The 13,530-nt window shown below is 65.1% G+C and overlaps 2 protein-coding genes across 5 annotated transcripts in view; both read left to right on the forward strand.

Moving 5' to 3' along the window:
* Window positions 1-13,530, forward strand: part of RPS10 (ribosomal protein S10) — a 129,861-nt gene that overhangs the window by 92,884 nt on the left and 23,447 nt on the right. The window lies entirely within an intron of this gene.
* Window positions 1,574-13,300, forward strand: SPDEF (SAM pointed domain containing ETS transcription factor). Of its 4 annotated transcripts, none has more exons than XM_080569199.1 (6): window positions 1,574-1,687; window positions 9,329-9,805; window positions 10,411-10,608; window positions 10,696-10,743; window positions 11,146-11,286; window positions 11,386-13,300. In XM_080569199.1, exons 2-6 carry the CDS (start codon window positions 9,358-9,360, stop codon window positions 11,562-11,564), a joined length of 1,014 nt encoding a protein of 337 aa, XP_080425325.1. In that variant the 5' UTR covers window positions 1,574-1,687; window positions 9,329-9,357; the 3' UTR covers window positions 11,565-13,300. The 4 variants fall into 4 exon arrangements, with proteins under 4 accessions (XP_080425325.1, XP_080425324.1, XP_080425322.1 ...); XM_080569198.1 differs by lacking the exon at window positions 1,574-1,687 and adding an exon at window positions 2,928-4,498; XM_080569196.1 differs by lacking the exon at window positions 1,574-1,687 and adding an exon at window positions 4,539-5,385.

The following is a 13,530-nucleotide window of genomic DNA, read 5'->3' on the forward strand; positions in this document are numbered from 1 at the left end:
TCCCAGCTCCGCTTTGGAGCTGGGCACCGGGAGCCCCCTGTCCCAGCTGGGTGCTGGGTGCAGGCACCTCGCTCCCTTCCCGGCAGGGACACCGGCTCCCTGCTCTTTGCTCTGCTTTGGTGGCAAGGGGACACCTCGCAGGGACAGCAGCTGTGGGGCTGGGACAGGGAAGGTGCCCGGTACCCCCAGCCCTGCCGAGGCTGCTCCGTTTTGGGGCAGAGAGGAGCTGGCAGGCAGCGGGGGAGATCTGCGCTGCCTCCTCCTCCTTGCCCCGCTCCTTCCAGGCTCTTTCTAGGATCGCAGGGAGCGCTCCCGGCTCCGACCTCCCGTACGTGCCTTAGCTTGAAATAACACAAGAGAGAGTGCGATAAACCCTCTCGGTGCGGGCTGGGTGGAAATGAACGGCTGTGAGCAAACAGCCGGGCAAGAGCAATTAAGATTACGGGCAGCGGGAGGGGAGGGAGCAGCAGCCGCCTCCCGCCGGGGATCTTCCTCCCGCACGGCATCCCTGGGCTGGCCCTCGCGGTGCAGGAGGGATTCCCGGTGTCCTGGCGTTTCCCCGCTGCTTGTTCCCGAAGCCCGGAGGATTTTTCCTCCCTTGGTGTCTGGGATCTGCACCCAGGCCTGTGGGTGGGTGCGGCCGTGAGCTTGTTTGGGTGCTGACGGGAGGTGAAAACCCAGAGGATGCGCGATGCAGCCCTCCTCCTCGGGACGCAAACACCCGCCAGATCTGGGGCTGGCGTGGGCTGGGGTGCTGAGCGCTTCGCACCGAAGCAGCCGCCTGCAGAGTGGGGCTGAGCCTCTGGGTGTGTGAAAGGCTCTGGAACCATTTCCAGCCTCCTGGGCTCAGAGAAAAGCCCGAGGAACCCCATCCTGCCGCCCGGGAGCGGGGATTCGCCTCCTCTCTGGGCATCGCCCCTGCGGAGCCCGGCAGCACGGGCACCAGCTCTGTGGTGGGGGCAGGATTTGGCCTCTCAGGGACCCGAGCGTGTGGGCTGGCTTTGCATGGGGCCGCTGCTGTTCCCAAAAGTGGTGCGGGAAACGAAGTGGAGGAAACCCCACTGCTGGGGAAGACCAGGAAACGCCGCTCGGTTCTGGTGACGGAGCAGGCTCGGTCGCCTCTGTGGTTTTCGCAGTGACATCAAGTCCCTTCAATGGTTTTATTATATCTGTGCGTTATATGGCTGCTTATCTGTTATTCTTGCGATGGAGCCAGAGATTAGCTGCAGGAGGGTGGGCAGAGAGATTCCTCCAGGCTGATTCACGAGCCTCTGCTCCGTCCCCTCCTGCTCCAGCGCTGAGGTTTCAGTGCAAAAGGCACCTGCATCGGAGCCGATCGGTTGACAGCCAGGACAAGGAAAAAGCGTTCAAAACTGCGCACGCAGAGCAGAAAAGCCAGACTATTTCCCCTTTTTCATTGTCCCGCAGGTGTTGCAACCTATTCTTTTCCTGTTTTGCATATGTAACCAGAGCTGCTTGCAACGGCCTCGTGGCCCTGCTGGGATTGCGCAAGGGAGGCGAGACCGCGCTGGGGTTACGCGGGTGGCCGCAGCCCCCAGCCTGCGCCGGGGAGGGAACCGGAGCGGCTCGGATGGGGCGAATCTGCCGCCAGCCTCCTGGTTTCGAGGGATTTCACTTTCTCCATCCACCACCAGTGAGAGCTCCTGGCTTCGCCCGAGAGCGTCGGGTACGGCTTTGGGGACGCGCTGCGGCGCAGCCGCCGCTGCCACATCGCGGCGAGCACCAGGGGCTCCGAGCTGTGCCCGCATCCCGCAGCAGAAGCTCGTTCTCGGGCCAGGTCTGACATTTGCCCCTTGTCCCCGTGGCCCGTTTTGGGATGCTTCCCTGCTTTTGCAGCCCCACGTTGTGCTGCCGGCCTGGCCGGCTCTCCCTGGGCAAAGCCAATGCGCTGCGAGGCAGGGAAATATTTTTCCTTTTAATCTCTTCCGCTTATCGAAATCTCCGGTGCCGCTGATAGCAGCAGCAGGGAGAGCTTTTTCAGAGCCCGATGAGAGCTGCTGCGCTGGCTCCCAGGCAGACCGGGAGGACCTGGGTTTGGGATGCTCCTGAGAGGGGACCCAGGGCCAGGCCGTGCATCCCCGTCGCCTGGTGACATCCCGCTGTCCCCCAGCGCGCTCTGACCGCCCTCTCCTCCAGTTTGCTCCGGGCTTCTTTGCTATTTGCTCTGGCAGCGGGTCATAATTAAACCTATTAAGCAGGGGAACGTTTCCCATTAAACGTTTCAGGGGGCAGCACCGATGGGATTTGCAGCCCGGGGCGGTTGGAAGCGGCCAGACAGATGGACGGACGTGCGGGGAGCAGGGAGGCGCGGGGTGGCCGCAGCGGTTCCCCGGGTGCACGGGTGTCTGTCCTACACGTCGGCTTTGCTCCGTATCACGTTTCCCCAGCTGACACACCTATGTTGCCATTCATAAGCTACGATAAAGGTCTCTGCTCGCAGAAGGCTGCGTGGCCTCGGCTGCGGGGCCGTGCTGGGTTGGGGCTGCCCCTGGCTCCTCTTTGGGGATGACAGTTCCCAGGTGGGGACCCCAAAGCAGGTCTGGGCGCTGTGCACAAGCCCCAGAGCTGGGCAGAGCCCCGGGGCCGCGTTTGTGGCTCCTGGCTTCATGCGGTGGCTCTGGCCAGGACCTGTTATCGCAGGCGGGGATGCCAGCCCAAATCCTGCCGCTTCCAGCACCCCTCAAGGTGAGGCACAGCCCCCAAACGATGGGGGAAGAGGAATTCCCTGGCATCCCGGCCCGCCGCAGCTGCTTGGCACTTCACAACGGGCGTTGGGGGATGCTGGATCCAGCCTGCTGCCGTGGCGAGGCGGTGCTGGGTCGCGCACCTTGTGCCTTGACCGAAGCAGGGTGAAGATGCTCGGGGTGGTGCCGGGGCTGCGGTGAGCCGGGGGCGCTGGGTGGGCGCTGGGGGGCTGGGACCCCTCTCCCCACCACGCCGGCTGCGCCACGTCCCCGTCCCATGCGCCCACCCCGTGCCAAAGCCCAGCTGAGGATGGCGACCTCCCCAGCGGGGCCGCATCCTTCCCAGCCCCCATCTCCCCCCTCTGCCGCCGCCACGTGTTACGGACCTGGCCCTATTTACCAAAACAGTGGAGAAAACTCACCTCGGCTGGCAGGAGCCCTAATCTGGGGGCAATGTTTTCCATGGGATAAGATAACATTAACACACCGACCGCCTTCCGACGGGGTTTTGTTTTCCTCCCTCCTCCCGGCAAACATCGCCGGCGGACGCTTATCGGCCGGCCGCTCCGGGGTGAGCGGGACGGGGCTGCGAAACCCCCCCCGGGACGCGGTGACATGGGTCCCAGCCGGCGTGGGACACGGCTGGGCTGCACCGGGGTGTTCGTGCCTGTTTTATTTTTTTTTTGGCTGACACAGTAAAATCGTGGGGTTTTAGGGCATGGGAGAGTTGGGTTTTGCGTGCGCAGGAGAACCGCCTGAACCACCCCGCGTTCTTTACGTGGTTAAAAAACGACAGTAAATACCAGCTCGGGGTCTGTCTCGGTCAAAACAGCTTTTTCCTGCTTTTGCCGGTGCAGACAACCCGGGCCCGGAGCGCCGCGCGTTCCCGCCGTGCCCCCAACGCCCCGCTCCTCCCCGCACGCAGCAGCAGCGTGGACCCGGGGAGGAGAAGGTGCCAAATCCCAAATCCCTGCGCCTCTTCCCTGCAATTTTGGGCTGGCGAACGGAGCGAGGGGCCGTGGCCTTGGTGGCTCAGAGCATCCTCGCTCGCAGCTTGCTGCCTCCGTTGCGAGCCGCACGTGGCTGTGCTGGCGCACGAGTTGCTGGTGATGCTCCTGATGCCCCAAAACCCCTGGGGATGCTTCGCGCCGTGGGGTTCTGCCAAGCGCTTTCGTGCACCCAGAAGGTCTCTGTGCCGTGGGGTCTGGCCCCAAAAGGAGCCTTTGGTCTTGCCCTGCGTGGCATCCCCATCCCTCGAGTGGGTGTCCCAGGTGGGAAGGGGTTAACGGCACCCGATTTGCTCCGCTCCCCTCCCGGGACCCTTTTGGGTCTGAGCCCGGCACCTCGCTGCACCCCTCAAGGGTTAACCCCGCTTGGGCTGTTCAAACACCTCCAGCTGAGGTAAGCACACAGCCTGTTTGTTCAGGTAAATAAGGAAGGAATTAGATATAATGGCCAAAGGAGGCATTTGCTGACCGACCTGCGCCCGGCTTGGCTGCCCCCGGCCCCCTCGCATCCCTCGGCGCGGCCGCTACCGTCCCTCGGCCACCGCCGCGTGCGCCCCAGCCTCGTCCCCGACCCCGTGCTGGGTGCCCGGAGCCGATGCGGCTCCGCCTGGCCACCGCGCCGCCACCGCGCTGAGCTGGGCAGGGTGCCGCTGGCCACCCTCCCCGCCGGCACCGGGGCACCCCGCTGCGGGCCATGCCCGCCCCAGCCGCCGTGCCGAGCACCCCGGGGACGGCTCTGCCCGCCTGCCGCCGGGACCGATGCCTTTTCTGAGCTGCCCCTTCGAGGTAAGACCCCCCCACGCCGTCCCCGTCCTGCCCGTGGGACCGTTTGGCGAGCCCCCTCCTGTGCTCCCTGGAGGTTTGGCACCGGTTTGGGATGGGTATGGGGACGTCCCCCTGCGGCACGCGGCTCCTGCTGCCATCAGGGCTAGGTGGGGACGTGGCTGTCCCCCCGGTGTGAGGCTCCTGGGGCTTCTTGGGGTGGTGTCACCCGAAATCGAGGAGGGTTTGCAAATCCCTTGAGTAAGGACGGGGAGCCAGGGCGCCTCCTGAGCACCCACCGCGGTCACCGTGCCGCCTCCCCAGCGAGGGAAGGTCCTGCAAAGCCCCGTGCCTCCCAGGAGGCAGGGGGACAACGAATTTTGGGGGCACCGTGTGAGTGATGGGAGCCGGCGCCCTTTACGGAGGTCTCGGGCTGCCAGCGAGGCGCTGCGCGCTCAGGGGCACCCGCAAAGTGCTTGGAGCCCTTTTATCAGACCTGCACCTTCTTGGAGCTGCGGAGCTTTTCTGGATACTTTTCTTTTTTTTTTTGCAGTGCTCAAGGCACATTGGCTCTAGGTTCGGTTTTTATGGTTATGCTCGGCTGGTGAAAGACAAACGCCACTCGGCTGCCAAATCCCCCACAATACGGCCTTTCTCATGGGCAGGGAGCCGCCGGGGGAGGAACGTGCTGCTATAAATAGGGGCTCCCTGGCCCTGCATGGGGAACACCAAGCTCTGCTGCTCACCTGGGGGGACGCCGAGCACTGGGGCTTTGCTCTGGCCCCCGGCTGGCTGTGCCAGTCCCCCCCCCCCCCGCTGCTGTTTGCCTCTTTGTGCCAGTGGCCAGGGCAGCCTGACCTGGGGCGCAGGCACCTGTGGGGACACTGGTCCCCATGCCAGCACCCATGCAGGTAACGGGGAGGGAGCTGGGGGGCACAGCAGGAGGCTGGGGGGCAGTTGGGGGGCTCCAGGACCCCGAGGTGGGATTCATCCCTTCCATGCGGTGGGCTTGCCCTGAGCGGGGGGGGTCTCTTGCCATAGCAAGACCCCGATCCATCACGTCTCCACGAGTGCTGCCCCAAGCCCCCAGCCCCATTTGGCAAATCCCCGCTCCCTGTGCGCAGGGGTGAGGGGGGTGTGTGGCACCGTGGCGGGGACCGGTGGCTGGGGGGGGGACGTGGCAGAGGCTGCCGGGGAGGGTGGCGCACACTGGTGGGACCCCACGGTGCCGGGAGCTGCCTCTGAGCACCCCGGTGTCTGCTGCTGGGGAAAAACAACAGGAACACCTGAAACCTGAAGATGTGAAGGGGTTTGGGGGCAGAGGGGGGATCGCTGGGTCCCCCATCTTCTCCCATCCCCAGGCTGTCAGGCACACGGGGAGGGGGAAGATTAAAGGACGAGTTAAAGGGAAGCCCTGCTGATGGGGACCTGGTGGCACGGCACGTCCCCGTCCCCATCCCACTGCCAGGGGGCTGGGGTGGCACGCAGCCTGCCCCCTGCCCTGCCTGCTCTCAGCTCCCACAGCCCCGCTGGAGGATTTGGGGACATCCCAAGCCCGGGGAGGGCTTTCGGAAGCGCCCGAGGATTTGGGGACATCCTGGGTGCCGCGGGCAGTGCCGCCTCCGCGCCCGGCCAACCTGCGCGGGTCCCACGGGGCTTCCTGAGCCGCGCTCCGGCACAACCTGTTCAACCGCGGATTTAGTCGTAATTAACGGGCCCATTGTTCGAGGGTGGGGGTGGATTTTTTTTTATTATTTTTTTTAATTTTTTTTTTTTTATTTTCCATGCTTTCAAAGGCTGATCCTTTGAAAGATGCAGGTGTCACCGCTGTGTGCAATTGCGGGTCGTGTTTGCCAAGAGAGCTCTGGGGCACTGCAGGCGAGATCCTTGTCCTCGTCCTCACCCTCCTCGGCCACAGCCTCGCCGAGCCCCCGATGGGGCTGAGACCCAGACGGGTGGATTGCAGCCGGGGCAGAGCTCTGAGCCCAGCAGGGACCCGGCGCTGCCCCAAACCCTGTGCCTGGCAGCCCCCCTGTGCTTCTCGCCCCGAGGGAAGGCACTGGTTGGTTTTCTCGGCCATTTGGAGAGGCGGTGTTGGGGCTAGAGGGACCTGGGCTGTCGCGGTGCCCTTCAGCTGTGGCTGCTGCTGTGCTACGCAGGAGAGTTTTCTTCCTTGCTCTGCTCCAGGCAGCAACGGGAACGAGCCCTGGTGCTGTCAGCTCGGCCCCTTGCCGTGCATCCCCATGGGGCCAGGGAAAGCGGGGAGCGGGGGCACCCCGCACCCATCCGAGCTGGCACCCATCGGTGTCCGCAGCAGGGACCAGCACAGGGTCCCTCGTCCTTTCAGGGCTGGGTGGTTGAGTTTTGCTCCGGGACCTGCGAAAAGCCCTTGGGGGCTCCATGGCTCCATCCTGGGCTGGGGGCTGCTCCTTTGCCCCCTACCCCCGAGCTTCTCCTCCGCGCTGCGGGCACCCAGCTGCTTGGCGGGGCCGTGCGCCCGTGTCCGTGCTCCCGGGAGCCTGGGAAGCCCGGCGGGCTTTGCGAATTCGGTGGCACTTGTTTGTTTAAAAAGTGTCGCAAGAGCTAAGTCCCTAATCGCTTCCTCTCTCGCCCCGAGCAGCAGGACGAGCGCGGGGCCGCGCTGGCGTGGCTTCGCCGCAGGCGAGCTGCGGCGCTGGCAGCGTGCGCGCAGGGCAGGGAGCGCTCGGCGGGGCCGCCGTGATTACCGGGGTGGCCCCGGATAAACCAGAGGGGAGCACGGGGGTTTCGGTGAGCCACGCGTGTCGGTGCTCCCCACGAGCATCTCGGTGCCCCGGGATGCACCTCCAGCTCTCGTTTTCCAAAGCGAAAAGGGAGAGGAAAGGGGGAAAAAAAAAAAAAAAAAACCTCCCAAAACGGCTTCTTAGAGCAAACAGGTCCCCACCCAGCCCGGCCGCCTGCGTGCCAGAGCGGGAGAAAGTCAAACAAAGGCCCCCGCCCTGAGAGTACAGCACGTTTTGTCGGATGATTGCTCAGGCTTTCGGGGCCACTTTCCCAAGGGATCGGGTCCTTCTTGTCCCAGCTGGGGACGGGATGGGGACGGGTGCGTTGCCGCCACCCCCGCTGCCTCCCTCCTGCTCCTCCTCGTGCCCGTCCCGTGGCTGCGGCAGCTCGATGCCCGAGGGAGGGGGCTGCGGGGAGGCTGCGGGTCCCAGAGGAAGGGACAGAGGAGACCCCGGCCCTGGCGTGCCCCAGAGGGTCTCGTCCCCATCCCGCAGCCGGCGCTTTGCAGGCCGGAGCCGCGCAAGCTGTTACCGCGTCTCCTTTGTGCCGGCAGCAGCGTGGGGCTGGATTTAGGGCTGATCTGTTAAAGCTCTTCCTTTAATCCAGAGCAAATAAACGAGAGGTTTGGAAGCGGGCGCCATCTCTCAGGGAAACTGCCCGGGAGGTGGGAGCAGCCCCACGGGGCAGGCACGGCTTCCTCCTCCTCCTCCTCCTCTTTGGGTGCCCGCGGCTCCTCCATGAGCTTTTCCAAAATTTTTTTTAGGGTTTTGCCAAGGGTTAAACACATCCCTGCGAGCAGCACGTGGCCGGTCCTCCCCGTCACCCTGTCACCCTGCCGGTGCTGTGGTGCCTAACGGGGGCTGTTAACGAGGTTTAATGAGCCCCACACTGCCTCTGGGAGTGCCCAGCTATGGGGGGAGCAGTGATATGGAGATGAGCGGGGTTTCGGCAGCTTTTTGGCACGCCAGGAGCTGTGAGGACGGTGACAATGGCTCAGCCACCTGGGCTCAAGGGACTCCTGCAGGAGCTGTGGGACTGTAGGAACTCCCAGGGCCTATTTTCCTCTTTATTCCCTTAAACCCTTCCTTTTCCCCTCACCGGGATTTAGAACAAATGGGGAAACGCCTCGCACCTGCCGCTCTGCCCCATTCCCCTTTGCCTCATTTCCTTGGGTCCCTTTGGGGTCTTGGTGGTTTAGGGTTGGTTCAGGCTCCGCAGGCTCTTTACGGCAGGCTCCTTTCTTATTGCAAACGCTGGGTAGCAGCGATGCTACTTCTTGTGCTTCTAAAGAGCCCCAGGTCTTTGTATTTTTATTTTTATTTTTAATTCTTTTAAAGAGAAATGCCCCGAGGCCGGCGAGGAGCTCGGCAGTGCCCTGGCCCTACGGTGCCTGTCCCCAGCCTCTCCCCTCGTGGCGGCTTTCCCTCCCCAAAGCCTCCGGATGCCTCTCGGGGAGCTTTCTCCGCGGATGGAGCCGTTCCCTGGTGTTGCCATGGAAATTCGGCAGGCTCATCCTCTTCTCCGCAGCCTCCAGGGCTCCCCGCGTACCGGAGACAGATGGGGACGGGCCGACTCGGGGACTTTTTCTTGCGGGAGAGCGAAAAGAAAGTTCTGGTCCGGGGGCTGGCAGCAGGCGGCCGAGGGCCAGGTGCCCGGGGAGAGGCAGATCCGGGTGCCGTCGCCACCGGGGCACCCTCGGGTGGAAGCAGCAGGCGATGTTTTCCACGCACACCCACGTTCCTGCGTGGTTTAGGCATCCTCCATCCTTTAACGCCCATGGGCCGCCCTGCATAGGTGCTTTGGGGGCCCTCCAGGCTCCATGCAGGGGGCTTCAGCCCAGCTGGGACCCTCCTGCTGCAAGCCTGGTGCCCGAATCATGGGAAAACCCCAAAGCCCGCGGTGCCCGGGCTCCTTCCCCGTGAAAAACAGGACATCTCCCAGCACCCCCGGATAAACCCGAGCCCTCATTCATCCGAGGGCTCCCCGTGCGCCGTGGGTCTCTTTGGAGGATTTTCCCCCTCTAACAGGCTTAGTGCCTCCCTTTGTGCCTGCCGCCGGGGCTGAGCCTCTCCTCTCCTCCCCTCCCGGCAGGTCCGGAGCCAGCGCTGAGCGCAGGAGGCATGGGCAGCGCCGGCCCCGGGCTGACCGCTCTGCCCCCCGGCCGCCTCGCCCGGCCCGACGCTGCCCCCCTGCCGCCCCCCTGGGACCCCGGCGCCCGTGCCTGGGGCTGCCCGGACAGCCCCAGCCCCCCCAGCACCCCCGAGCAACCTCTCCCAGCCTTCTGCCTCCACTACTTCGACATGCTCTACTCGGAGGACATCGCCTGGGCTTCCAAGGGCATGGGGGAGACGTCCCAGAGCGGTGCCCCCGGGGGGCGAGGCGAGGCGCAGAAGGAGCCGGAGCAGTGCCCCGTCATCGACAGCCAGGGTTTGGGGCTGGGGGCCGAGGGGGACCTGCAGGGCGGCCTCCCCTTGGAGGAGCACTCGCTGGAGCAGATGCAGAGCATGGTGGTGGGCGAAGTGCTGAAGGACATCGAGACGGCCTGCAAGCTCCTCAACATCGCCGCAGGTGGGTGCCTGTGCCCGGCGGGGGGGGTGCCCCCGGCCCTCCCCACGGGGTGGGAGCGGGCTCGGTGCCGTCTGGGGAGGGATGTGCCGGGGCTGCAGGTCCCGATGCATTCGCAACACCAAGCGTCGCCCCAGGACGGGGCTGGTTGCTAAAATAAAACGCCCCTCGCCCCTGGTGGCTCGGGGAGATGCCGAGCCCTTGCCGTAGGGTGCTGGTGGCACCCCGGGGTGCTGCAGCCACGGAGCCAGGAGGCGGTAATGGGGAGGAAAAAGTGGGACTTTTTAAAATCCCGTGAAAATGGGATTCCAGGGAAACCTGGGAAACTGGGAGCAGTTGGATGAGTGGGTGAGGTACGGGACAGCCCGGAGCGGGGAGCTGCTGGGGGTGTCACCGCCACAAGGCCAACAGCTTCGGGATGCACACAAGTCCGTGCAGGCTGCCCGCTCCCCAAAGGATTTGGGGCGGTGCAGGGAGGGGGCTTCCCAAAGCGAAGGAGGTGGCACGGGGACGGTCCCACCGCCCCTGGGGCGCTGGGGGAGGCTGGGAGCGGGGTGCCCCTGCGTGGGGCCGGGGGGGCTGCGCTCACCGCCCGGCCCCGGCCCCAGACCCCGCGGACTGGAGCCCCGGCAACGTGCAGAAGTGGATCCTGTGGACGGAGCACCAGTACCGGCTGCCGCAGATCGGGAAGTCCTTCCAGGAGCTGTCGGGGAAGGATCTGTGCGCCATGTCCGAGGAGCAGTTCTGCCAGCGCTCGCCCGTCTGCGGCGACGTCCTCCACGCTCACCTCGACATCTGGAAGTCCGGTAAGGTGCCGGGGACCGGAGGGAGCCGGGAGCGGGTGATGCCGTGCTGGGGGAAATGCTCTCTGACCGCCCGCTCCTCCCTTCCAGCCGCGTGGATGAAGGAAAAAGCTGCCCCGGGGGATGTCAGATACTGCGGTGAGTTCCGCACGGGCTCAGCTCCACCAGCTGGACAGGGAGCCCGGCCCTCAGTGTGGGTCTGGGGTGGTGGAGAGGCTGCTCCCTGCTTAATTGCAATTATCCCTCGTGTTGGCACCCGTGGGATTGCGTTCCCTCCACCCGAGGGCTTCCACGTGGTGCAGCAAAGCTGCAAGAACCGTGCCGGCCCCATCCTGCAGCCATGCGTCCTTGTGGGGCTGCACAAGGGCTGGACGGAGCCGCTCTCCCTGCAAGACGTGGAGCAGAAACCAGTGCCCCCATCCCCATCCCTGGGCTGCGGAGAGAGCCGCACGCGCCGAGCCGGGCTTTCTGGCAGCCCCCTGGGCAGCGCAGGGCAGCGGGATCCCTCTCCCCAGCCTCACTTGTCCCCGTCCCTTCCAGGCGGTGACACCAGCTGGGCGGACAGCGAGGTGGACTCGTCCTGCGCCGGCCAGCCCATCCACCTCTGGCAGTTCCTCAAGGAGCTGCTGCTGAAACCCCACAACTACGGGCGCTTCATCCGCTGGCTCAACAAGGAGAAAGGTGGGCGGGCGGGCGGGCGGGCGCTGCGGCAGCCCCGGGGCCGGGGAAGGGGGGGGTGAGGCGGTGACCCCGACGTTCCCGTCCCCGCTCCCCTCGCAGGCATCTTCAAGATCGAGGACTCCGCGCAAGTGGCTCGCCTGTGGGGCATCCGGAAGAACCGCCCAGCCATGAACTACGACAAGCTGAGCCGCTCCATCCGGCAGTATTACAAGAAGGGCATCATCCGGAAACCCGACATCTCCCAGCGCCTCGTCTACCAGTTCGTCCACCCGGTCTGAGCGGCGCAGGAGGGGCAGGGGACCCCCCGCCGCCTCCCTCTGCCTCCCCGACCTCACGAACCAGCAGCCAGCACTTAAGGACCGGGGCTGGGGTACCGGGAGGCTCAACCCCGCCAGCCACGGACTGCGGGGACCCCCCTGCCCCCAGACCCCAGCCTTGGAGCGGGGACGAGCCTCCAGCTCCGAGACCACCCCCGGCGTGCCCAGCTCCGGGGCCAGGACCCCGCACGGAGCCTTTGTCTCCCGCGAGCGTTCCTGGCTGAGGGTGGCTGTGGATTTTGGGGCCGGCGGAGGAGACGGGGGTTTGACCGGGACAAGATAAGGGCTGATGTGTTTCTGGCTGGGGTGGGGGCTGCCCGAAGCCTTGGTGCCTTTCAGCAGGGATCAGGGTGGGAGCGTGGACACCCCGGTGTCCTGCCTGCGCGTGTCTTGTTGTCCCCGCGCGCCGTCCTCCCTCCTCTGCAGCCTCGGGCATCAGCAGGACGCGGGGCCAAGAGCAGCCCCCAGCAGGAGACCCCAAAACCCCCATGGCATCGCTTGTCCCAGCACGGGGGACCACCGGGACCACGCTCCCCTGCAGCCAAACCCTGTCCCCACGCCACCACCAGGCTGTGGGGCCTGTCCCCTTCGGCGCTGGTGACCCCGTGCGCTGCAGCAGGGCTGCTCCGGGTTCACCCCAAAACCCAGCTCCTGGCTGTTGGGGATGGGGGGGGGGGGGGATCTGCCCCTTGTCGCAGCTCAGCCCTGAGGTGCCAAGACCGGGACCACCCAAATTTTGGGCCTCGGGGGATAGCGGCGAGGCTCGTCCCCCACCCCCAGGCAGGGGCTGCAGGTGGCAGGGGAGGACAAACCCGGGCACGGGGCACAGCCGGTGGCTGCGGATCTGCCCCGTGCCGGAGCAGCCGGGCACCACGGGGACGGGCGCCTTGGCTTCACCCCTCAGGGGGGAGCCCCCCAGCTCCCGGCCTCCCGCACCCGCTGGTGGGATCCCAGTGGAACCAGTGGGCTCAAGACCCCGGGAGGGAGGCACCCCCCCCCCGCTGGGTGCATTGCCCCTGTCTGCACCGTGCGTTTCCCAACGGGAGCAAAATGCCAGCACAGGACCTCAGCTCCGACCCCTTCTGAGCCGGGTCCCCAGCCTCGGGCACGGGGACCCCCAGAGCCGCCAGGTCCCCATCCCTGGGCTCCTCCCTACGTTTTGGATTTGATTTTGCCTGCCCGATTCCTGCCTTTAGGAGAAGAGAGCTGCCAGCTCTGCCGCTTCCCTCCGGGAGACGAACCCGAAGCGCCGCTCTCTGAGCCAGGACCTGGACGCAAACCCAGGGACTGTCGAAGCTGCACATTTCACAAGGGTCTAAGTTACCTGGCAATGTTGACCTTTTATATTATAATTGTTATTTGTTTATTTTTCTTTCTGGTTTTGGCCGGCAGCAAGTTGTGGTTCAGGTTCAAACGGAGAGGGTGGAAGGGAGGCCCGGAGACCTGTGAGACGCTTTGTGCGGGTTTCAAAGAAGAAAGCCCGGGCTGTTGGGCTGCTCCTTTGTGTTTAATTAACCAAGCTGCCTGGTGGTTTCTGGGCTGCCTGTTTTGGTGCTCTGCTCACACGTGGCCGGGCTCACAGCCTCGCAGCCGGGATGGAGGCTGAAGCTCCTGGAGGACGGCGAGGAGCAGGGGAAGGGGCAGCCTTCACCTCTGAAAAAGGGGGAAAAAAAAAAAAAAGAGAAATGGGGGAAAAAGTGAAATGTGTCTTGCGATTTTGGTGTGCGCGGGGAGGACGGGCTGGAGGTGCCGGTTGGACCCTGAGGGTGGCTGCAGTGGTGGTCCCCGAATCCTGTGTCAAAATCCCACCCGAAATGAGTCATTTTGGGGAGGCAGCTCCGGGGTGCGCGGAGGCACGGGGCTTTTTGCCGGCCCCCCGGGGGTGTTTGGCCACCTTCCTGGCAGCTCAGGGGGTGACGCCGGGATC

Source organism: Anser brachyrhynchus (assembly GCF_964034855.1).
Source record: "Anser brachyrhynchus genome assembly, chromosome: 27".
In the NCBI taxonomy this organism is placed as follows: domain Eukaryota; kingdom Metazoa; phylum Chordata; class Aves; order Anseriformes; family Anatidae; genus Anser; species Anser brachyrhynchus.

Bases quoted from the DNA above. Each gene is read 5' to 3' on its own strand.
- SPDEF (XM_080569196.1), top strand. From the start codon at position 5,193: ATGGGGAACACCAAGCTCTGCTGCTCACCTGGGGGGACGCCGAGCACT. The intron at 5,386-9,328 runs GTAACGGGGAGG...CCCTCCCGGCAG, and splicing joins CCATGCCAGCACCCATGCAG to GTCCGGAGCCAGCGCTGAGC. The intron at 11,287-11,385 runs GTGGGCGGGCGG...CTCCCCTCGCAG, and splicing joins CTGGCTCAACAAGGAGAAAG to GCATCTTCAAGATCGAGGAC.